This window comes from Crassostrea angulata, chromosome 5, assembly GCF_025612915.1.
Source record: "Crassostrea angulata isolate pt1a10 chromosome 5, ASM2561291v2, whole genome shotgun sequence".
Taxonomy (NCBI): domain Eukaryota; kingdom Metazoa; phylum Mollusca; class Bivalvia; order Ostreida; family Ostreidae; genus Magallana; species Magallana angulata.
The window spans coordinates 23,583,223-23,607,616 of NC_069115.1; the positions used below are offsets into that span (position 1 = coordinate 23,583,223).

General features: G+C 34.0%; 1 protein-coding gene across 8 annotated transcripts in view; it reads left to right on the forward strand.

Annotated features, from left to right (window-relative positions):
- Positions 1-24,394, forward strand: part of LOC128185983 (dystrophin-like) — a 124,450-nt gene that overhangs the window by 15,412 nt on the left and 84,644 nt on the right. For 5 of the 8 annotated variants that reach the window (XM_052855705.1, XM_052855703.1, XM_052855706.1 and 2 more), the window contains 7 exons: positions 2,023-2,084; positions 4,290-4,382; positions 5,691-5,771; positions 6,606-6,698; positions 7,493-7,665; positions 8,559-8,674; positions 9,738-9,913. In XM_052855705.1, coding sequence (XP_052711665.1) covers positions 2,023-2,084; positions 4,290-4,382; positions 5,691-5,771; positions 6,606-6,698; positions 7,493-7,665; positions 8,559-8,674; positions 9,738-9,913 — 794 coding nt within the window. Of the gene's footprint in view, positions 1-2,022; positions 2,085-4,289; positions 4,383-5,690; positions 5,772-6,605; positions 6,699-7,492; positions 7,666-8,558; positions 8,675-9,737; positions 9,914-10,996; positions 11,109-15,098; positions 15,552-20,022; positions 20,224-24,394 lie in introns of those variants that run through there. The other 3 variants (XM_052855710.1, XM_052855709.1, XM_052855711.1) reach the window with 3 other exon arrangements.

The window sequence follows — 24,394 nt, forward strand, 5'->3', positions numbered from 1 at the left end:
ATTTTATATATTCTCTCATGTTGCAACAGCTAAGTGCTGTCATTTGATTCAGGCTTCTGATATTTAACCTCAATTGTTGTTGCTGTCAGACCACTAGTTCAACCAATGAGGAGCTAGCCAGCTAGGTCCCTCATAGAGCAAAGAGGCACCGTGCACCTAAATTAAGAAACCTCAATCTTCATCACCAATACATTGATTTGTCTTATTAAAAACAATATTGAAATTGGAAAGTGACTTTCCAAACAAATGAACAGATTTTGCTTCTTTTTTAAAACATTTTGTAAGAATATGCCATGCATCAATCCCCAAAATATGAAACAGATGCTTATAATGATGCGTTAAAACTTTATTTCACTTATGCGTATGTAGTTGTCCCAGATTTTAATTGTGTCAAACTTTCCAGGTATCCGAGCTATGTGTTATTTACATGTATATAAAGGTGTCTGATGGAGGTATTTGTCATTTAAGAAATTCAAATACAGCACCCATTTAATCTGGATACTTGACCTATAAGAGTATTATTTAGTTAGTTTTTTCGACATTTATACCTTAAGATGCATACAACGATAGATTTATTATGGGCGGAGAAATTTGTGTGCATGACCTTGACATTTTTCACTATTATGATAATTTTATATGTATATTTGAAATAAAAACTTACTTAGAGGCATTAAACTACTATTATTATTACATAAGAATGGTAGCTTAAGATAATTTATACCTTTTACATGTAATTTTTTGACATTTTCGCTAGCCAAGGGTTTCCCATCCCCACCGATCCCGAAGCAGCTAGTGCATGTGGATCAGAAACCCCTCCCTGTCTAGCGAAGATGATTTTTTGATAATGTATATGCATGATTTTATTTGTAAATAGAGTATACAGTACCAAAAGAACTAGGTATTAATTATTTTAAAGCTATTAAACCTGAGGACTTTATTTGAATATGGTACTGTATGGTATAATTAAGAGGGATTGAAAGCTGTGGCAATTTTTGGACTACCTGCTGGTATATTTGATGTCCTTCAAAAGAAGAGCTCTATATAAAATATATTAAGAAAATACTCAAATTCAAAGCTTATATATATGGAACTTTTCTTTACAAAAGAAGTTTTATAGCTTGATTTAAGACATTGTTTCTAAAAATTTAATGTAGATCTGATGGTTTAATTGTTTGTTGACCACCCAGAGCCTAACCTCCTTAAGTTCAGAAACTGTTTATAAGGGAAAGGTGGGTGTTGTTGTGTAAATAAAATATGTGAAAGAGATACCATCCAATAATGTTTTGTGTTTGAAAAGAATGTGAAATTCATATTTTGATGCTATTTACTGATAAGAAACTTTTAATATCAATTTCATATTTTCCTTTTCTGAATGTAACTCAAAGCCCCATGCAGGTAATGTTCTTATCATATTTCTCAGCATTGTCCTTATTTAGATATTTTTATAGAAATAAAAAGATTTGTTAAAAAAACCGATGTTTTTTTATAAAAGAGAATTTAAGATATGCAATTAATGCAAGGTAAAACACATGGATATTATCATAATTAAATTTGAAATATATCAAGTGCTCAGGGACTGAAAATTAATTCTATTGAACTGAAATATATGACTGATATGCATGTAATTCTAATTTTTACTTTAATTAGATGAAAATCTTATAGTTAATTATTTTATTTCAATTTATTGATGAAAGATAAAACTCTGCAACTTTCTTTTTAGAATACGTACAATTAAAGATAAGTCAGTCTAAAAATTATCAATACATTTTGCACCTGTATTTTTAATGTTCATTGATTGTTACAGGATAAAGAAAGTCAGGTGTCATTATCTGATTTGTTGACAAATTTAAAAATGATAAAAGAAACCTTAGAGGATGCCCATAAATATTATCAGGGGCTGTGATGTAAACAAAATATGGCCTAAGCAGTACTATAAGTATAAGAAAGGAGAGATGAAAACAGAGATGCAAGATTAATTTGTTTCTTGGTGTGGTTCATAAATCACTTTTATTTTTATTGTAGATGAAAGGGAAGACATCCAGAAAAGGTCATTTACCAAGTGGATAAATTCACAGCTGTCAAAGGTCAGGCTAAAAACCTCAAAGTCAAATTCAGACATACATTACAGAAGCACTAAAAAGTGAGGTTGTAAGAATGAATTATGATAATTTTTGTATTACGATTCTGGACGGTGGCAGCAAGTGCAGTATATTTTTTGATATATATAGGTAACTGTCATTATTTTGATGAATTATATTGGTACTACCTTTGAATATTAGAGGTGGTGAAATGTCAAGATTTACAATCTTAGTTTAATTTAGTAAATGAAGGGAGAAACAGGAAGACAAGGGTTTAAATTTACTTTCAATGTATTTTTATTAGACAATTTTGTTTTGCTAAAGCGGAACATAAAACAATTAAACTATTAGATGTCTGAAGATTCCTATAGATATCAAGCCTGCACATCTACTGTGAATAAATCAACTAAAAACTTTCACATATTGGACCTCAATCTACACCAATTATCAAAATCAATTTAAACTTCTCTTTGATTGTGGATTTTGTAAGATCTCGATAAGCTTTATACATGTCATGGTCGGAAACCCACGGTCGGACTCGTTTCTCTTACCAAGAAGCGAGACTGACTGTGGGTTTCCGATACGTATACATTTCCGATATGTACATATATACATGTAGACTCTTGGGAATTCTGAATCTTTGAGTGGCAGTTCATTTACATCATATGTGTTGTAGTGTGTGATAATTAAAAGACAGCTCTGCTTCCCAGATGAATTTTATTCAATTCTTATAATGCTTAATTACTGTTTCCAAATACAGGGTATTGTATCAGCTAGACTTAAAAAGTTCAGATCGAGCTGTTTAATGATCTAATTTTCATCTCCATTTATTTATATATCTGTTAGAAATTATATGAACATGACAGATTTAAACTACAAATTATCTGATTTATAATGCAATCTGATAGATTGTAAATTTTAATATGATATTTAATATGAAAGATTTGATTCAAAATGTTATTCCTAGTAAGTCCTTTATTGGGGAATGTTTAACAGTCGATCTATCTTCGTTTGCATTTTTTTTCCCTGAGCTGAGTTGAGATAAAACTACTGATTATAGAGTAAACTGAAAAAAAATAAATATTCATCAAAGGAGTATACGTATGAATTTTGAGCAATTTTAGCATAGCTACATGAAATTACCCCCAATATGGCTTGCTTGGTTGATTAATTGTGAAAGCGCCAGGTTATGGTAAGAGAAATATCTTGTAAAACGTGTTAATTTACACATAGAGGTCATTTATACATGTACATGAAATATGCAGTAAAGAACTCATTTGTGTAAATTTGATCTGCACTATGCAGGTACTCACTTACATTAATGGCATTTCTAGTATAAAATGTGTTCATGTACGTCACATTAAAGGATGGCAATGTACCTAATGTATCTATCTTAAATTGTGTCGACTCTGAAGAACAACAGCAGAAATATTTCTGTACATCTATAGAAGATGAATCATTATAATTATTTGCCCCCCCCCCCCCCTCAAAAAAAAAAGCAGGCACCCTAATGTAGCCCTCTCCAATTTTTTGATATCTGATGCTTAAGTAGCTGGCAAAACAAAAAACAAAAAAAACAAAAAAAATTAGGGAGAGGGCTACATTATTGCAGCTACCTAAATATACTGCACAGGTGGTGTTAAAGATAATTTGATATTGCAGTCTATGTCACATTTATGTTCAAATTACTAGTAAGATTACCAGTTCTCCCATGCATAATTATTTCATCATTGCAGCAACTTTATATGACCATATGTCATAATTAATGTTGAAAAATCTGATTGCTTTGAATCTTTCCAAATTAAGTTTTATTTATAATGAAAAATAAGTTTATCTTTAGTGATCGATATAAATGCTGTAAACCAACTGATATATTTATGGCAGAGTTTGTTGGTGGTGTTTCAATGATAAACTAGTCTGCAGAAACTGTTAAAGAGACTGTAGTCAAATACATATATAAATTTCAAACATTTTTTTAGAGGATTAGTTTAAAGTTTTTTTTTCTCGAATCTCAGCATCCTTTAAAAATTTCTTTTGCACACCATGCATACACGAAAGAGCATAATTCATGTGTAATTCATGCAATTCTTGCTTATTATACTTATTATTTAATTCCACTTCAATTCATGAAAGTTTTGTTGAATAATTTCCACCAACTTTTTACATTTGGAATTAAATTGTGGATATACTGAATTCTTTCTAATTTTTCAGGCTGGACATTCCTTGGTAACAGATTTATTTTCCGATCTCAAAGATGGCACCCTCCTTCTGTCCTTGCTGGAGGTCCTCAGCGGCAAAGCTATGGTAGGTCAAGGTCACTCATAACTCTGAAGGTCATGGTAAAATGTTTATGTTTTGATGACACTTAAAATATTTTACAAGTATTTTTTCATTTCTCTATATAAATGATTGAGTGACTAGTTGTTACAATCTGACCTCATTTGTACAGAGAAATAAATATATAGGACTGTTAGATAGATATATAAAAGTTGTTTAATTTAGGACACAAGCTAGTATTGGTTAGTTTTCCCCATTCAAGAAAATTTACGTTAAAACTTAATATGATATCGTTTTAATAAATATCCCATGCCAATATGCAATATTTCATAAAAGCAAATTTATGCCAGCAAATTCAATATTATGGAGCCAGGTTGTCAATAAAATTAAGTTTATGTGCCAAATAATTGCAATGTCATGGACTCTAACAATCAAGTGCATGTTACTGCATCAAATTACATAGAAAATCAATGTCAGCTGAACAACAGATGTTCAGTCAATAAAGCAGTTGGATGATGTTTTTTAGACAAAGTATTTGCTTTGTTCACATCAATGACAACTTGTGACTGATGAATAGATTTTAATTGTGATTTGGTATTGATATTAGATATAAAGCTATTTTATGTATGACATTAAGATTTGCTTTTACTGCATGGTGCCTTGCTCTTGTGTAATGCAGTTTTGCATCAACCGTACATACCATACTTACACACAGACGGACGGACAGACAGACGAACAGACGACAGAGATTTTGACTTGTTGGGAAAATAGCAGTAACAGCTAGTTCATAAAGGGTGTAAAAATTGCTCAAATTATTGGCTGAAATGTCAAGGGAAAGGAATTTTTTAAGATCTCTCTCTTGGAAATATTTATAAAAAATAATGAGTAGAATTTCTGGCGAATATTTATACCTGAATTCTTTTTCTAGATTATTGTAATGCTCATGATTGAAAGACCAACTTGTGATGAAAAAGTAATTTATATAGAGCAATACTTATGATATGAATTTTTTCTATCCAGATTTTTTTTTTTAATTTAGTTTCTGAATTTAGCTTGACTGAATGTGTATTGAAAAAAACCTTTGGTTATTACTGCTGAAGTGGGTATAATCCCATTGTCAGTGTTGTAGCCATTTGATCAATTCCATAATACCAGGTAGTCAACTCAATCGTGTTTAAAAGTGATGCGCTAAATAAGCCCTTGATTAGGAAGGCATCTGAAGCCGACCATATACAGTAATGCGAGAGGTACAGGAGGTCGATTCAATTGATTACTAGAGGCAACCTCTAATGCTAAAGAAAAATAATAACTGTTTTTTGTGTCTTTTTTTGGAAGGGTAAAGAGAAAGGACGCATGCGAGTTCATCACATCAACAACGTCAATCGAGTGCTGGACGTGCTCGCTCAGAGCTACAATGTGAGTCATGCCATGTGTGTCCAGATATAATGTCCACGTAATTGGAATTGATGTTGTTTAAAATTGGTTTGGGGAGATTTGGGGAGATCCTGAGATAATCTGAGGGAAGTTTGGTTACTGCAGATGTAAAATGTCACCATATCGCCAATAATGGGATCAATTTCAGGAAATGGTTTATATGCCAAGTCAGTAGCATTGTGGCATGAGGAAACAGATTTATTTCACTTAGACTCTTACTAGGGCTATTTCTGAGTATCATTAAGAGCTAGATATGAGACAGTATCACACTTTTTTGTACTTTAATGGTATTGATTTTAGGTAGATTAATATCTTATGATATTACTTTGTGTTGTTGATGGAGAAAGCAAGAATTGATGTACCAGTAAATAAAGTGATATTGGTACATCAATCTTTTTATGAAGTTGACAGATTTAAATGTTTGCTGTATTCTAAAGTTAGATTTATTGCCAAATATTACTTTTATACATGTTGAGGGATACTCTCATTTGAACTTAAATTTTTTTTTCTAGAAGAGAAATATTGTAATTTGCAAAACTCTTTAATGAAATATTGATATACAGGTACCAACTAATTAATCAAATCATTGTGGAAGAGAAAAATATATTTTTCTTTTTGTACTACATTAAAGCTAGCTGTGTCAAAGTACAATTAGTTAAAATAATGGAAATCTCATATGCAAATCAAGTTTACAGAAGCAGACTGAGGGGAGGAAAGTTATATAATAAGGAATGTTAAAGCACAATTTTAGTACATGAAACTACTGTGTAACATTCTGATGCATCTCCTTAAGCATGTTATACCATGATTTTGTAGATTAAACTGGTCAACATTAGCAGCAATGATATTGTGGACGGGAACCAGAAACTGACCCTGGGACTGGTGTGGAGCATCATCCTCCACTGGCAGGTGAGTCAGACCTGTCCCAGTATATTGTTATATGTAAGATGTAAAATATTACACAGAGAACCATAATGTGTCATGATCTGTAAGACTGATAGTCTGCCCAACATCCAAAGAAATTCCCTCCAGTACTGCATTTTCCAATTAAACCTCAAGTAGAAAGAGTGAGGTTTTCATACAGTACCAATCAGACCCAACCTAACACCAGAGTAAACCCCAACTAAACCCCAGGTTTACTTTTGGGGTTTACTCTGGGTTTACTTTTTGAAAATTTGGGTCCACTCAGGGTTTACATTAGGTTTACTCGAGGTTTACTTTGGGTTTACTTGGAAATTGTTTTTGAGGTTAATTGTACACACTGAAGTGTGGAATAGACCCGTATTTTATCTTACCATCCTACTGCCTGTAGTTCCTGCCCCTCGTATATTCCGAATACACAGTTAGTCTCTGCTTTCAGGGGTATATTTCTGACAGGGTTTACTCTCTGTGTCCACTCTGGGTTTACTTTGGGTTTACTTTGGGTCCACTCTAGTAAACCCGGAGTAAACCCAGAGTAAACCCAGAAAGTACACCCAGGGTTTAGTTGGGGTTTACTTTCTGTTAGGTTGGGTCTGATCGGTACTGTACCACACAGATACAACTATTACCTTGCTGTCTGTATGGGGTCACAGGCCATTCACCTCACTCCATTTTCTCAATCAAGAGTTGAGATTGTGAGACTATCAACCGTACAGAAAAAGTCTCACAGTACTTCACTGTATCCAAGTATTACTGTACACAGTGACTATTTTATGTTTAAGGTCAAGGACGTGATGAAGGACGTGATGGACGACCTTCGACAGACCAACCTTGAGCGGACCCTGCTGACATGGTGCCGACAGTGCACAGAGGGATACCAGGGCGTGGACATCCACAACTTCACCACCAGCTGGAGGGACGGGCTGGCCTTCAATGCCCTCCTCCACCACTTCAGGTGACCCCAGTCAAAGTCTCTTAAGCTTGTCATTACTGTGAACCACTTTTATTCATGTGCGAAAAAAATTTTGCGAGGTTTAGGAGAGCCTCGATCATCATTGTGACTAACGCTAAATCTTGCTGTCATGATATGTCTCTTATTTATTTTTTTAAGACAATCTATATCATGATTGTAAGAATTAGTCGCTGCAAACTAGTTTATCTCCTGCAAATTGCAAAATAAATTGTCCCGAATAATAGTTGGTTTATAGTAACCGAAATGGCATTAAGTCAACTCCCACGCTTTTTTTGCTGACCTCAATGACATTGTCTCAAATATTTGGCTGTATGACATTCTCTTTTTCTCTGGTAGAGGAAACAATTAGACATATGGAGGTTTTGTACTTATTTGGTTAATCAAAAGGTCAAAAATTCCTGTGATTTACTGTATACAGGGAAATTTTCGCCTCCATTTTATTTTCGCCCCTTTCGCCCTTGTTGTCAGCAGGCGAATTAAAGACTGGGAGAAGTCTAATGTCTCAAATTCTTTCTCTTTTTAAAAATTGTGTCTTGGTGAGTTGAAGACAGGGCGCAACTGAATGCAAGTGAAGGAGGGCAAAAATAACATTGGGCGAAAATAACCCTGTATACAGTATAAGGTTCATGGACATTATTTAGGATACTCTTGGTTGTACATGTAAATTTGCATATGCAAAATATGTATATTCTTTTAAAATGAAATACTTCAATGAATCAAATTTATATTGAAGAAATTCTGGTCATGACAGACTACCTCATGCATATTCATCAATGCAAAAAATCCACTCCAGTTTTATTTTTATATCATAATACTTAAAGGTTTGTTGAATGATTCAATTTCAATAATTTTTTTCTATTCCTTCAATATTGCAGGCCTCAGCTGTTTGTGTATGATGATCTGCTAAAGAATGACAATGAAACCAACTTGGAGCACGCATTTCGTATTGCGCAGGATCACCTCAACATAGACCGACTTCTAGAACCCGAGGGTATGAAGGAAGGAGTTATCTCCCTTGATACTAAATGTATCAGGGCTGGGTTCAAAATTTATGTGACTTAGTCTAGCCACTTAAATGTGGATATATAGCTCTTTTGAAAGGACCACTTGCTTCTTGGTTAGGTCTAGACTGGGAAAAGACAATTTTATCTCTAAGCCTGGCTGGCGAGACATAATATTTCATTTTCAGGTATAAATATATTGTAAATAATGTCGTTAACTTACTAACGGTGACTAGCACTTAAAAGTGGTTAGGGGTACTTGAATCATGCAGAGATCTTTGTAAATCGGGATCGGGATGTATGCCCTAAAATAAAAAAACGAATTTCTGACAAAATGGTGCAATATAGAGCTCTGCTGGTAAATTCAGGGCCAATGTGATGGTCATACAGGTTTGATTACCAGTGTCAGATAGCTTCATGTGTAAAGCACTTGACTAGAAATTGAGGGGATCTGGGTTCGAATCCTCATCTTGTTCGACATTATTTCTCCCATTCCTTTACAAAAAAACGACAGCTAAGAATTGCCTCTGTTTATCTGCTAGACATAAAGAATACCAGAATTTTACCTACCAAACACATAACAGTACAGTTTAGTACTAATGTACATGGTGCAAAAAGTCTGCAATGTTAATTACAAGTATCTATTCATTCATTCAGATTAAGTGGATGAGTAAATTGGTTTTAGGCTATTTCTTTCTCGAGTGTCTCGATATTATGTTAATGCATGCATCAATCACAGTTTTGTCATTCATAAAAGCAGTACACATTAGCCTACCTAAATATACATGTAATTATTAGTCATAGAATATGTACGGTTTTGATGTGGGAATTTATTGTATTCTTAATTCTTTGCATTTATTTTATATTGGAAAAGGGGGTGTTAGGGAAGCATCATCATATTGAACATGATAATATATTTATAATTCAACATTAATTTGATACAAATTAATTGATTCATTCCAACAGAAAATTTAGTTACTGCTATCATTCTGTATTGAATTTTTTTTTCATTGATCGTTTATTTGAAATGATGCTGACCATGTTGTGTTTTAGATGTCAATGTAAAGACTCCAGATAAGAAGTCCATTATGATGTACCTGATGTGTTTTTTCCAAGTCCTCCCCCACTCCAACATCCCCACCCCCAGCGACGACCTGCCCCCCTCCACACCCTCATCGGCTACGGATAACCGCAACTTCCAATTCACTGACCACAACAGTAACAAAGAGGTAAGTCAGAAGGGAATGCTGGGAAATGGGCGAAAGGCCAGTCGGAATGGAAAAAGGTGTTAAACCCTGGAAAATGGGTGTCAATCCCTGATGGAAAAGATTAGAAATGCCCATTAATCTCAGAAGGGAATGATGGGAAATGGGCAACACACCCTGAAGAGAATAGTGAAAAATGGGCATCACAGCCTAAAGGGTATGCTAGGAAATGGGCATGAGACCCTGCACTGAATATTGGGAAATGAGCTTTAGATGCTGGGAAATGGGCTAGCTGAACCCTGAAAATCAGGATGGAAAGCTTAGTGATAGGAAAAAGATGCTCAAGTTCCCACCTTTGTTTTTTGTGTAGAAAGCAGTTTGCATGAGGAAAAAGAATTCAGCTCATGAATGTTTTGGCCAATACTGAATGTATGTGTTCCATGAAGAAACTAACTGTTACAACTGTTAGAAAAGGTCTCAGAGTCTGTATTCAGTTAATTGAAGTATATATTTTATAGGACTCTTTAAAATTTTATGTAATCAAGTGAATTGACAATCTTTGTCACAATAACATGCAAAATTATATTTTGCATAATTCTTTTGATCTCTAGAATCCTGCTGGATAACTGTGAAAGACATTTAACTGTTGAATAGAAATGAAAACTGATAAACATCAAACTTTTAAATGGCTGGTATATTTTCAGTTGACTGTCATTGTTGTTTAAAAAATTGAAATAACACCTGTTTTAAGCTGATTTATTATGTGTACAGTTCTATCAATACCCCTCACCGCTGATAAAGATCTAGATCACTTAAACGCATTATTGCTGAATAGCATTAGGTTTCACATTGCCAGGAGGACTGGAAGAGTTATCTCCCTGAAAAGCACACTTTTATTGATTGACTCAATTATTTTGGGAGGGAGGGAGATAAACTTAAATAAAAAACAAATAATGTGAAAAATATATTGACTTGTGCAACATTAAGATTTTACTGAATTACATTCATGGGAATTTTATGAAAGCTATAAGATTTTGAATACTGAGATGTTCCCCAATGTTTCTCTGCAGATTTATTGCCCTTATATAGCGCTCTTCTGTTTTGGAGATAATATTGTTTTGTTGATAAAGTTTTTGACGAGGGCATGACATTTCGGTTGTAGTCTTCTTTTTAATTCTTTTTTGTGACACCTTGGAATTAACAAAAACACAAATATGCAGTAAGTAATACAGAATATTTAAGTACAGAGACTGTAAATAAGTTTGAAGAAACGTCTTCCATACAATGACCCAAAAAACAAATGTGGGGCGTCGAGATGATATGGAATGCACTGTACACTACACATGCTTTTTTTAACCTTCGTGAAGAAATACTTGTATAGTTATTGAAGTTTATAAATTGCTTTATGGGAAAATGACTGTTGTAAACGCTATATTGCCATTGTTTTGTTTTATTGGCAGAAGTGATAAAAACATGAATTTATCCTTGTATTGATTTTAATAGCTACTATCTGACTATAGCTTGGGACAGTGCTGTATGGAAATACATGTAGGACAGCGCTGTTCCTATTCAATTTTAACAGCAAAGAGTAGGATTATTTCATGAATAAACATTTGAACTTTTTTTTCTTGCATTTTATGAAATGAATGAAAAATGATTTCATATTTATTGAAATTTTTTTTATATCAATCTTAAATGTTTTTAAATTAATGCCCCATTGTAAATGACTGAGAACAGAAAATTTTGAGTAAAATCACAAAGTGCTCAAACTGTTTTATTAGAGTCATATCCTTCATTTAAGATTTGGGTTGTTTAGTTGCTTATGAGGTCCAAAGATGCTATGGACACAAACAATATTATGAATTTATAAAAACGATGTAAATAAAATTACGAAACATGGACTCAGATTAAGCTGATTTATAGACTTGGAATGGAATGTTGAAATATTATTTATTGACAGTGATATGTACCAATAATAACAGCTTCAACATGTTCAAATCCATGATAGAAAGGTAATAAAAGTTTTTGAATCTTTGCCATATAAAGTTCAGAACTGCAGTTCTCGAAATTAAAGGACAATACCCTTTTTGATCTCATTAGTAAAACAATAATACAAGGCATATAGGACAATAATTTTCTTTTGTTTTGCTTTTTAAAGGTTGTTTTTCCAAATACATAAACTGCTAACATGAAACATGAAAGCCTTTGATCTAATTAGCCCCCCCCCCCAAAAAAAAATTTTAAAAAATGACCGAAGTTGTTAATAATTTCCCTTTTTTGCCCATTAGACCAATGAGAAACTTTTTAAAGATATTTGAGATCTACAGCAGTTGATGAATTGCAGTTTATAACAGAATTTGGAAGTTAATTGAATGATTTCAATGCCTTGTGATATGTTTTTTATGTGTGTATGTTTGGAGCTCTGTTTGGGATCTTGTTCATACTCAGGCACCGGGCTATCAGCAAAGTCAATAATCTAACAGCTGTAGCTTTAATGGAAAAAGCATAAGGAACTCGGCAAAGAATATAATTAGGGTCCATTGTTATCGTGATGTAACGGCTAGAATTGAATGATCAGCAAAATCTTTTACCAAACACTCACACAAGGCAAAATCATTGTAACTTTGCAGGGCCATGCAGGCATATTGTTTTAATAAGGCGGATTTTAATTTCTTTTTTGCTTGCTTGTGTGCAATGACTCATTCAAGACACTGATCTAACCAAAAGTGGTTTCTCAGTTAAGTCCATAATGAGAGAGATTTAAAAGAAAGAGCTTAGTATTCCTGTATTACGTACCTTTTAATCCCACCAGGAGTCAGTGTTATGGACTTTAAGGCGACATTGCAGATGTAACGTTTTCAATTTTTTCGTATTTTACGTTTTCATTTACTATTAACTTGCATCAGATGTCTTGGTATTAACCGTTCTTTGATTTTGCTCTCAGTGGATTGGTACTAAGTTCTGGTGTGTTGAATCAATGTTGTGCAAATATTGGGCTCAATAAGGAAAGGGGGGGGGGGATTGAGAATGTTTGGTGAGTCAAGGCGAGCATTGTTTTGCTGGTGTGTAATGCCATATGTTGGAGTTTTTCGAAGAATGCATGTGCAAGGGTAATTATAAAGTTCAAGGTAATTTTCAAAGTTCAAGGTCAGATTAATCATCTAAAGGATTTGATTGGTTTATCTGTCTGCCATACTGAGGGGCAAAGAGTTTACTGTTTTGGGCCTGTAACTTCAAGTATGTATTTCAATGGAACCCTTGAGGTATTGTCAGGATCATAAATGGAAATTCGGCCATATTGGAACCACCACTAGTAGGGATTTTATGGGATTTGCAAGTCCCCCCCCCCCCCCCCCCCCCCCCCCCCCCCCCCCCCCCCCCCCCGAAAACACTACAGAATAAATTATTTGAATTCTGGGATTGCCACCAAGCATAATTCCTTAGAATTATGGAGATGGCTTTAGAATTTTTTTTTAATCTACGGAACTGTCAAAGAATTTTGTCATGTGGGAGGTATTCTTTTTTATATTACTAAAGTAACAGAATTAAATCCTTGGTGAATTGTGAAGATTACTGATTTACCATTGGGTTCTGGATCTGATCACTGTCTTATTGAGTCTCCATTTTTCATGGACTTTTTAGTTGTTGACCTTAGTGAATGCATTGACAGATGATATTATAATTATACTGAGTGCTGGAGTGCTCTCCACTTTCAAGTTACGAAAAACCCGCTAGATAAGTTTTGTGTCTTTTCTTTTTGTTGATTTCTTAATACATCAACTGAATTCATTCCAATGAAAATGTTTTGTTGGTGAATTTCAACAGTATCAGATTGCTTTTAACAGTGTATGACCCTATTAGTAAAACGTTAACGTGTACTTGAGTTAATGCATTAGACATCTGTAATGATAATGGTCAGATTTATATCTCAGGCAGAAAAAAAATTCTAGATAGAAATTTTGTTCACACATGTAACTAGTCATTTTGTCTTTTTCTTTCCTCTATTTTATGGGAATGTTTGATTTAATTAAAGACTATGAATTGAAAATTATTCTTTTTATTCAATACATATAGGGTATCATAAATCAAATTACCTTTGAAAATTCAGAATTATTATATTCATCTGCTGATTATATTATGACTTACATACTTTCAATATTTCTGATATTTAGGATTTTTTAGGGCTTTCTTGTAATTATAGTTCGCAGGGTTTATAATGCCTCAAGTGTCTGGAATGACTTTGTGAATTCCATTCATTCTGGTAGACTCAGGAGATACAAACATCAAAGAAAAAAAAAATAAACACAGTCATACGATTCTTTGTTTTACCAATTACATAACACAGATACACATTCTATTAAATGTAGGTCCATAATTATGGTAAGATTTGAAGTCAACATTTTAGGAAACAAGACAAATTTTTACACACACATTCTCTCTCTCTCTCTCTCTCTCTCTCTCTCTCTCTCTCTCTCTCTCTCTCTCTCTCCTGGCAGTATTCAGAGTATTGACCCCTTTAGGATTATTTTATGGGTAAACATTTGTTCTGAGACACTGCAACATACTACCAACCATCTGGCCACTGCCCCCACCCTCCCCCAAGCCACATCTCAGAATACATAGCGGTATATACACAAGTATTTTGGATGCTGATGGAACTTGTAATCTTGGTTGCCTTTCATCAAAGCTTACACGCAATAGCCATTTTGTAATTATTGTCAAGTTTATGTGCCAAAAAACGAAGTATAAAAAATGTTTCTGGGGTGTTGCAGGTATTGTTGAATTTGTTAATGTGTTCATATACAGGGGTTCTATTTGTGAGCTGCATCTTTTTTTGTGCAAGTTGAAGGTCATTACATGTACTATCATTAAATTGACTTAGAGTACTGGATTTTGGTTGAGGTCTGACATTTTAGAAAAGGGCTTTCTGCTTATAATGGATAAAAATGACTATGGTATGTAGTATACTAAATGATTGTTTACATTTAAATACACTGTAATTTAAGCACGGATTGGAACAGTCAATTTTAAAAATATACCTGTTGGCAAGTCCATATTCAGTACACAATATGATTATGTAACACATTTTACACCTCATTTTCTATCAATGAATGAAGGCATGTGACCAATGTGAACTTTTTGGGTTGATGGTTGACTTTTGTTAAAAGATACCTGGAGAATGTATATATACAAACATTTAATAATGATCGCCTACGTGCCAGAGAGCTCATTGTGAAACTGGAAAAGCCTTGAATAACGTCTACTGATAATTCGGTGCTGAGCAAAAATATGATAAACAGAAGATAATTTATACAGTGAGAAGCTAGGGGAAAGAAAGGTTTTGGAAGAAATTGTGTTTTCTACTGAACAGCCATGCAGAGAGAAGATAAAAAATAAAAAGAAGGCTGAGTTCTGAGTTCAGCATTGGGATCAGTAGGTATCTAGTTCAAAGGAAGTGTATCGGGATTTCTGTGTCGAATATGTTTCCGTCGGAACTTAAAGGTGAAATATTACAGAGCCCCCATGAACATATGTATTGAAATGTTACGAGAGCTTGTGTACACTTCTATTTGCGTATGGATATAGGTGCAACGCTGCCTTCATTCTTTGGAGAAAACCAGGATAAGATTTGAGTGAGCCATTTAAGCCCCCTTTTTGACAGGTAATTGGCTTTAAATTTGTGGAAATTTGGGGTATTGGTTTTCTGTAATGCTTCAAGAATTCAGAAAGCAAAATACTCGGCATACTTCCGCTTGTAGGGACTAAGGGACCAATGCAACCAAAACTCGCATGAAGCTGACAGAAATCTTATTGAATTAGATGATTTTAGGAATTTTTTTGAAAGATCTAGTTGAAAGAACTGGGCTCTCAAGTTAACTTTCACAATTCAATGTCAAATTGACTGCTTGCTGTGTCAGCCGATATTGCACTGCCTCCATTTAAGATTGTATCTTCTATAGATCACGTAGAAGGAATTTGATGAATAAGTGTGATATATAGAGATTTCTGAGAGCAAATTGAGGCACTTGATAATGAACTAAACAGAATCCAGAGGGACTACATGTATACGTAGCAATGCAATATTGTAAGATAATTTGGAGTTGTTAATATTATGATCAAGTTTAGTGAAACATTCATGTACTGTGGTTTCATTAATTTTCAAGGGTATCAATTTTCGTGGATAAAGTGAAAATCACATTTTCAAGGATACGTAAATTCGTGGCCAATGACCCTTTCAATAGAAAATGTTAATAGAAATTACACTTCAATGAACATTAAATTTCGTGAATCAACTTAACAACGAAATCCACGAAAATTGGTATTCAACGAACATTGATGAAACCACAGTATCTTTTAGAAAAAGAAATTCATACCGAGTATTGCAAATACTGAGTTTATCAGTTTCCAGATAAGAAGGTGTTTACTACTGGTATAAGCACGTGTATGTAAGCTATAGTCTCATTGTTTTGGTTTTTTTTTTTTTTATGAAAAAAAGGTAATTGAGCTGTAGCTGTAAACAAAGAGAATGTAGGCTTATTTGTGCATCCGAACCATTTGCCTAGAGCAATACTAATTAAGATTTGATTGACTTAATAAGTTAATACAAAACCAATAATGTGACCAAATATGATCAAATTGTCATAAACTTTCTCGAATAATAAAGTTACCATTTAATTGTCTAAGATGTTAATATTGATATCCATTACAGATATAATAGGCAGGATATTATGTTTAGAATAAGCAGTGAATGAGCAATGCACTTCCGGTAATGGAACCTGATATCGTTGGTGTAAACTGATTTCACAGGTGATGGGGAGAGATTATGTAACCCAGCAGCCAGTGTGCATGATCACCGTATTCACTCATTTTACTGCCCAGGGCACATAGAGATTTGTTAAAAAGATTAAAGTGTGTTTGCTGTCATGCATTGGTCTATTAAAGGGGCTGCATGACTGAGGCCATGTTTAAAAATATATTTATCTCCTTAAAAAGAAGAATAGCTCTGTTAATAAAGATGTTATAGCCAGGACATTTATACAGCTGTTGCCTTGAAAGCTAATAAAATTATTAGGAATTTTGCTTTACTTAACAATAGTTAATGGCTTAGAAGATCTTATGTAAGGGAGATATGATTGTTAATTTGTTGGCCATCAAGCCTCCTTAATTTTTGATTTTTAGTTTTGTGTGACTGAAGGCAAAGGAAGCAAATATTTCTTAATGAATTTCTTTTTGCACTCTAAAATTAATTTTATTTGAGTGACAATTGAATTTTTTTTATTAGTGGAAATGGTGATTGTTTCATGTCTTATAGTGAATGCTGACTAGAAACTGAATTGTTATTCTTTTGCAGTACGATGAAGAATTTTGAAATTCTAGAGAATGTTTCCTTCCTCATTGTTTTACCATTACGTGTATTTTCACATCTGATGTTCATAAGCTGGTGATGGAAGTCTAATACTTTTTCTCATACTTAGTTGTCTCATGCATTTAGAATAAGCAGAGTTATTTAGTATAAATGTCAAAAGTTGAAAATGTCTTCATGAGTAATCTTGATTCTGTATTTTGCACAGTACCAGATGTGTCCACTTTTGTAGCAAACTTTGAGAGAGAGAGAGAGAGAGAGAGAGAGAGAGAGAGAGAGAGAGAGAGAGAGAGGGGGGACCTCTTTTGCAGTCTTCTTTCCCAGATGACATACTTGCACGTTTATTTTTAATCTCAGTAATGTGGTCAAGTTGATGCTGCATGCCATTTCTTGCATATTCCCTTGGTGGAATATGTAAATCATCATCTTGTTGCAATGGGTTCTGCAACGACCTGACTGCTTGGAGTTGTTTCTTGCTATCGTTTTGATTGTTTTGCATAATTCATGAAAGTTATTTTGGCATATTTGTTGACTGGATTAACTTATTGTCTGTTGTGAAATCTTGCTGCCTAAGTTTTGTCAAGTCTTTTTTGGCTAGTCCATATTTTGGTATTACCCTTCACTAAACAGAAAGGGTTTAGAGTTCAAAGTGTCAAAAAACAAAAACAAAAAAAAATTCAAAAACTTCAAAGTTAAAATTGCAGCTTTAGATGAATTGAAAAGCAAAATAAGAATGGCCTTGAAATAATTTCACATAGTGTTCAATATCATCAAGCATTTTGATAAAAGTTTTAAAAATACTCTGCTACTTAATTTAGTTGCTCTTGTATGCTGTTTTTTCGAAATTTAATGTGTTAAATGTATTTAGTGCAGCATTCTGTGGGATTCCTTTAAATGCATCTGTAATTAAGATTTTCTCCAAGATCTGGTCTCGGAAAACTTGATTGAATTTAAACTCTTCTTCCTCTGATGAGGCAGTTATCAATATTTTTTGTTGGCAACTAGAGCCTAAATGTACATGTATTCATGCAGGTAAAGAATAAGTGGAAAAATCTTCAGACATGCATCTTGGGGAGACTAGTAGGGTTTTTTTTAAAGTTATTTTACATGCAAATGAAAGGGAGAATAAAAATCTGGTTGTAGAGGACACAAATTGAAGAACAACGGGACCAGATTACATGTATTACTTTTACTGCAAGTGGCAAACCTGTCAAAATGACATGTCCTTTAGTGGGTTAGTTTGTGATCTTAATCCATTTTGTTCATTTAATATTAATCAATTGTAATTTCATTGTTCATTAGTCATATCAATCATTTGTTGTCTAAGGAGTTGGTTATCAATTAAGTCAAAATCCATTTAATGATTTAATTTGGTAACAGCTAGTTTATATTTTGGACAACTTTTTGCCATTCAAAGACAGCAGCTAGAGATACTCAAAGAATTCTATGTAAAATCTTTGACATGTGCATGTATTAATTATTTTAAAGTTGCTTTAGCAGATGGAAGTTCGTGAAGAAAAGGGATTGATCTAACAGAGATTGGTTTTTTTTCTTCATTCAAGTTGATTTTGCATAATTCATCAAAGTTGTTGGCATTTGTTAATTGTTTGTTGTCTGTGATGGAATCATGGTGCCTGAACAAAGTAAAGGGTGTTTTTTTCTCTGATCTTCTCTGATAGGTTGATGCTTATATTAATTAAGATGTCTCTTGGTATACAAATGTCTGCCTTATGAAAAGGATTACAATAGACTTCTTAGTTTTATTTTTTTTTAAAGAAAGATACCTGAATAAATTTAAGCAAAATTTGAGTAAAATATATGGATTACTTTTCAGAGAAAATGTTAGTCGAAAAATGGTTCTGAAATGAAAAAATTCAATCCATCGAAGGCATGGCGAATAAGTTAGTTCTAGCAGAGGTGACCGATCTTCTGAGCTCGAGTGATCATTCAGTTCAATGTGAATTTATGAAATCTGGCCAAGATTTGCCTTTAATCTTTTCATTAGTTAGAGCTGACAATTTTCAGAAGAATTTTATCCTCGTTTCACTTCTATAATCCACTTCAGAACAGAGAGAAGTCCTACCATCTCTGCCAAGTTCTGCACTTTGGAGTTCTTGGGATAAATATGATCTAAACAATTTTCTGCAGATATTCAAAGTATTTTTTTGTTTACTGGTTTATATTATAGGAGAAATTTGTTTCCAATTAAGCAGAAATGTTCGGCGTGTTCCTAGAATTCTTAGAAGTTTAGAGATTTTGTCAGAGGGTTGAAAACCAGAATTATTTATGACCAAAAATTAATAGAGCAATTAGAGGTTTTGTTTTTGAGTTTACCATGATGTTAAAAACTACAACAATGAAATATTTTGAAAAAAATTGTAATAAAGGGTATTCTTTCTGCATAGAGTTGATTTATCTATGATAGATCTGTGTAAGTATTCTTGATCAAAAGGCTGAAAAAATAGATCAAATCTCTCTCTCTCTCTCTCTCTCTCTCTCTCTCTCTCTCTCTCTCTCTCTCTCTCTCTCTCCACCTCAGGTAGTGGTAGTTCATAAACACATTGATAACATTGGAGGAGAGGTAATTGTAGAGATATGGACTGGGCCGCAGAGAGACACAGCATGCCTTAACTACCTGATGACACACTAGTATCCTGTTCTTATAAGAGTGTTCACTGTATCAGAAAAAACTAACTGTTGTTTAGCAGATAGAAAAAAGATCCGATTTCACAGCAGGTATGAACAACACAGGTAAAACTTGTTAGGCAGACGCACAGGTGTATGGGGGGATGTAAATGTACAGGAAACTCGCAGGAGAGAGAGAGAAAGAGAGCCAGCGATTGGGGTTCAGTCTGTCAACAAATCACCGAATTTAGCGGGTCAATATTTAGACAAGTCATCTAGATCAATATTAACTCTGCACTTCAGCAGTGAAATTCCAAAACATGTCCTCCATGCGTTATTGAATGTCGTAAGTTTGATTTTCTCAATTAAGTCTCTCAATGGTTGGTTTTGATATGAGTCTGGATGGCATACTTTGTCGCTGGGGTAAGGGCATTAGTTTTCATTTGACCACAAGAGAGCTTTTGTTTGAACTCATTTATCTTTTCTCTGAGTACATTAATTGGCTTTGGGAGTTTTTATTGGGGGAAAGGATATGTTGAAGTGCTCTTGCAGGTGTACTGTGCCGTACATATTTCCTCTATGTCAATTTGATTGCCACTGCAGAGTTTGGTGAGTATATAGACCAATAGAGTGTATTTGTGAAATATTTTTTACTATCATTGTACCGGTAATAGTGGCATCACACCAAATGGGATGTGACCAATCATTCTTACAAATACAAATAGTCTACAATGTTTTGATTCTTGAATTTGATATTTAACAATGATGTTAATATAATAATGTACTTTACTAGCCTGAAACAAAGACTAGGTATACTATATGGTATATCTTAATAAGTGATTTTGTTGTAAAAGGATATTAGGGGTATTACGGTTGATGCTACGCACTTCACACTGAAAGAAGGCAATGGTTGAATTAATACTTTATCTCTAAGACCATTCAACTCTGAACATGACATGTGAACTTCTGCACCTTACAATGGCCCCTCTCCTTAATGTTAGAGTCGGGAGAGAATCTGGAAGTTATACTTACAATAGTGTCTTTGATCTTCTGGGTACTTGGTATTTGTTTGTTCAACAAGGCAATAAATGATAGACTGAAAAAGGGAGAGGTTCCTAGGTAAGCTAAAGAAGAGGGATGGGTGGCTTCTCTCCTTAATGTTACAGTCTGCTTAAGAAGAAGAGAATTTGGAAGTATTGCATATACTTACCATATCCCTTGATCTTCCCGTTATTTGTTTGGTCAACAAGACAGTAAATGATAGGATGAAAGAAAGAAAGGGTCCTAGATAAGCGGGGGGAGGGGGGGGGGGGGGAGGTCCTATCAAAGAAGGAAAGGGTTCTGGGTAGGCAAGCAGTGAGGTTGAGAGAAAGGGGGGGGGGGGGGAGGTTCCAGTAGGAAAAATCTTGATGTGGGGGTGAGGTTGTCTTGTTTATTGAGGAAGATAGTGTATGGGGTGTTTGTTGCCAAACAGTGCGTGGTGTTCTTATGCAAGGATTGTTTGTTGTTTGTTGTTATTGTGAGGTGTAAGTGTTTGCAGAATGATAACTATATGACATTCAGTGGGGTTGTTTAGGTTAATTTGTGTTGGCAGCAGGCAGTAATTGGTTAGATGAGAGAGAGAGAGAGAGAGAGAGAGAGCTCATTTCCTGAAGTCTCAACGTCACATCTTAATAAGGGTACCTGCTTTAATTTGAACGTATTGTTATTGTACAAAATTACATCTGGGATTGTGCACACGTTCAGGAACTTAGACCGCTCTCTCCCAGGGTACCTGCATTCATAAAGTAATTGGTTAGATGAGAGAGAGAGAGAGAGAGAGAGAGATATCTATGAGAGAGAGAGAGAGTACTTTTTGCATGGACTTTGGTTCTGTTCTGTGTTCTGTTAGATAACTTGTCCCAGTGTTGTTACTGGATTATGTTCAGCAGAGAGAAAGGTCATTTTGGTGCACCCATCACAGAAACCAGAAGTCTGTAATTAACTCTGAATAATTAAAGAGGTGACCTGACCGGTGTGTTCCCGTTTTGCACACATTTGATAATTGGGTATAGAACAATAGGTGTGAATTGTGTTTTGATAGCAATTATAGTCTGCTTTCGGTCAAAGATTTTACCTGGATTTTTACCTGTGTTTTATTAGTGCCTTAACGATAAAACAAGAGGAATACAGATATTTTGTTGTGTTTTAGGTCTAATAACTATCACCATTTATTTTTTTCGTTTGACACAATAATGATATATTTAAAAAATATGATAAAAAATTAATGATTAGATTCGATGAATTGACTTTTACATTTTTGTCCATTTACCTTAAATACATGTATAAAACCAAATGAATTATGAAAAATTGCTGGTCCAAAGCCAATTGGAAGCTGATTCAATGGATAATTATATGATGAAGGGGAAAACTACACTGTACATAGACAGTCATATGGGGTACCCCGTGTCTCTTTTTACTATTTGGTTGCAAATTATGTAAAACGCATGTTTATAATATTATTGATTGTTTGGTATCAACAGAAAGAATATTATGAAAGAAAACAGATCTTGAAGTAGTGACCTTGACAGTAGTTCTTATGACATCACTGCATTAGTATATGGCGGGTCACTTTCTAGTTTTTCAAATCAGAGGTTAAATACATAAAAAAACTGACAAAAATAATATTGTAATATTGATGCGATATACCTCAAACTGAAAAAAGGTTGAAAATGCATGAATTAGTTCTGAATTTGATCGGTTTTGTGAAAAATTCTTTATAGTTTTTGAAGCATGCATATAAAATTGCCTATTTATCATCATACAGTTTGTCTTTTTATTCGATTATTCAAGATATAACACAACATAAATGAAAAATATTTAGCAGCGTTTTCACTAGACACATTTCTTCCATTTATGTCAGCAAAAGCAATAATTAAATATTAACATATGATATTTTCTCTTCAAACTTTTAGCATGTATATGTACTTTCTATAGGCAGTAAGTTAAACAAAGGCGCTACATATTCAACATTTTTGCAATAATCTTTTCTTGTTTAAAAAAAATAATGAAACTGTTCATGACCAAAGTGATGTTTTAAATCAAATTCATGAATATGGATGTCAATTATTATGTATATGTGCTTTTATGCAAGTTATTTTGTAACATAGAATACATGTTAATTTCAATTGCGAGTAGATATGTTTTATTTATTTTATTGTCAATTGCCCTCGCAGGAATTGTGATATAGACTATAGCAATTAAGCAATTATCTCACCTGGTCAAATTCCCGTTTCGCACACAATTTTTCGATACCTAATTTTCAAATGTGTGCAAAACGGGAACAAACCACCTGACCATGGTCCTGTCCAGCAAAAACAATGGTTTAATGATAATCTGCCTGATGTGTTTGTGTATTGATGTCTGCAGGAAGGAGGTATTAGTGAGAATGACTTGTAGCATCTGTTTAACATGCAATAAAACACATTGGGGGGCTGCTAGCTGGAAGTTTGTTGGATGCAACAAGTTGATTGGTCATCTGTAGACTATCCAAGGTAACCCTTGTAATGTTATACTGTACGGTGAGTTCAAATGAGTGGGCGTTATAATTTTCAAGGATTCAGATGTTGGGTCGAGATTTAATACCCCTCCCCCAACCCCCAAATAAACCTTATACCTCCTCTCCCCCTCCCAAACAAAAGTACACATGTATATGCTATCCATAGAAGTTTATTGTTGATATTTCATTGAATTTTACAAGCAAGTATTAAAAAATTCACAATTTATTTTGAAGTAACTGCTAGCTATATAGCTATTAGATTACAGAATGTAAAAAAAAAACTGTAGCTTGTCAAGGAATTATGAAAAACAATAATTACAACAGCTAGCAGTTTGTTACGTTGCACACCGACTCTTTGTGCTATAATTACAAGGAAGAGAGAAAACAACAATGAAATGATGGGGCTGCCAGAAAAGATGAAGAGATTTCGAGATTTCCAAGACTCTGGTCATATAAACAGAATTCTGTAAGAATTAATGACTTGGAGGAGAGGAGGGGGGATGTGTGTTGTTTTTTGAGCTTTTAGATTATTACGTTAGTGTCGGAAATCTTCTATAACCTGTAGCTATTATTACCGGACTTTACAGGTTCATTTATCTCCTGATGCTCTGTTTGTAGTTCTTGGCTGGGTTACTGTATGCGTTAGACACTGTATATCATCTCCATGTTTTTAATAAGAACTTTAAGCAGTTGAAGATTCAGGTATTCTTGAGCCTCCAGGATTGAAACACTGGAAAGTTGCAAAGCAAGCAATTTACGGAGAACTTTGATTGAGATGATTTGAAATAGTTTCGTCTTTGAACAATTGGACGTTTCCATGAATTATGCATGTTTCAAAAGGGCTGTGAAAGTGATGTTTTGAAGCGGTACCAGGTTATTATGGAAAAGATCAGTGGTTGTTGATGAGCTATTTAACATTATTAGCTTGACTTGATTCAATTTATGTTGACATTTTCATAATGGTGACACAATTGAATAT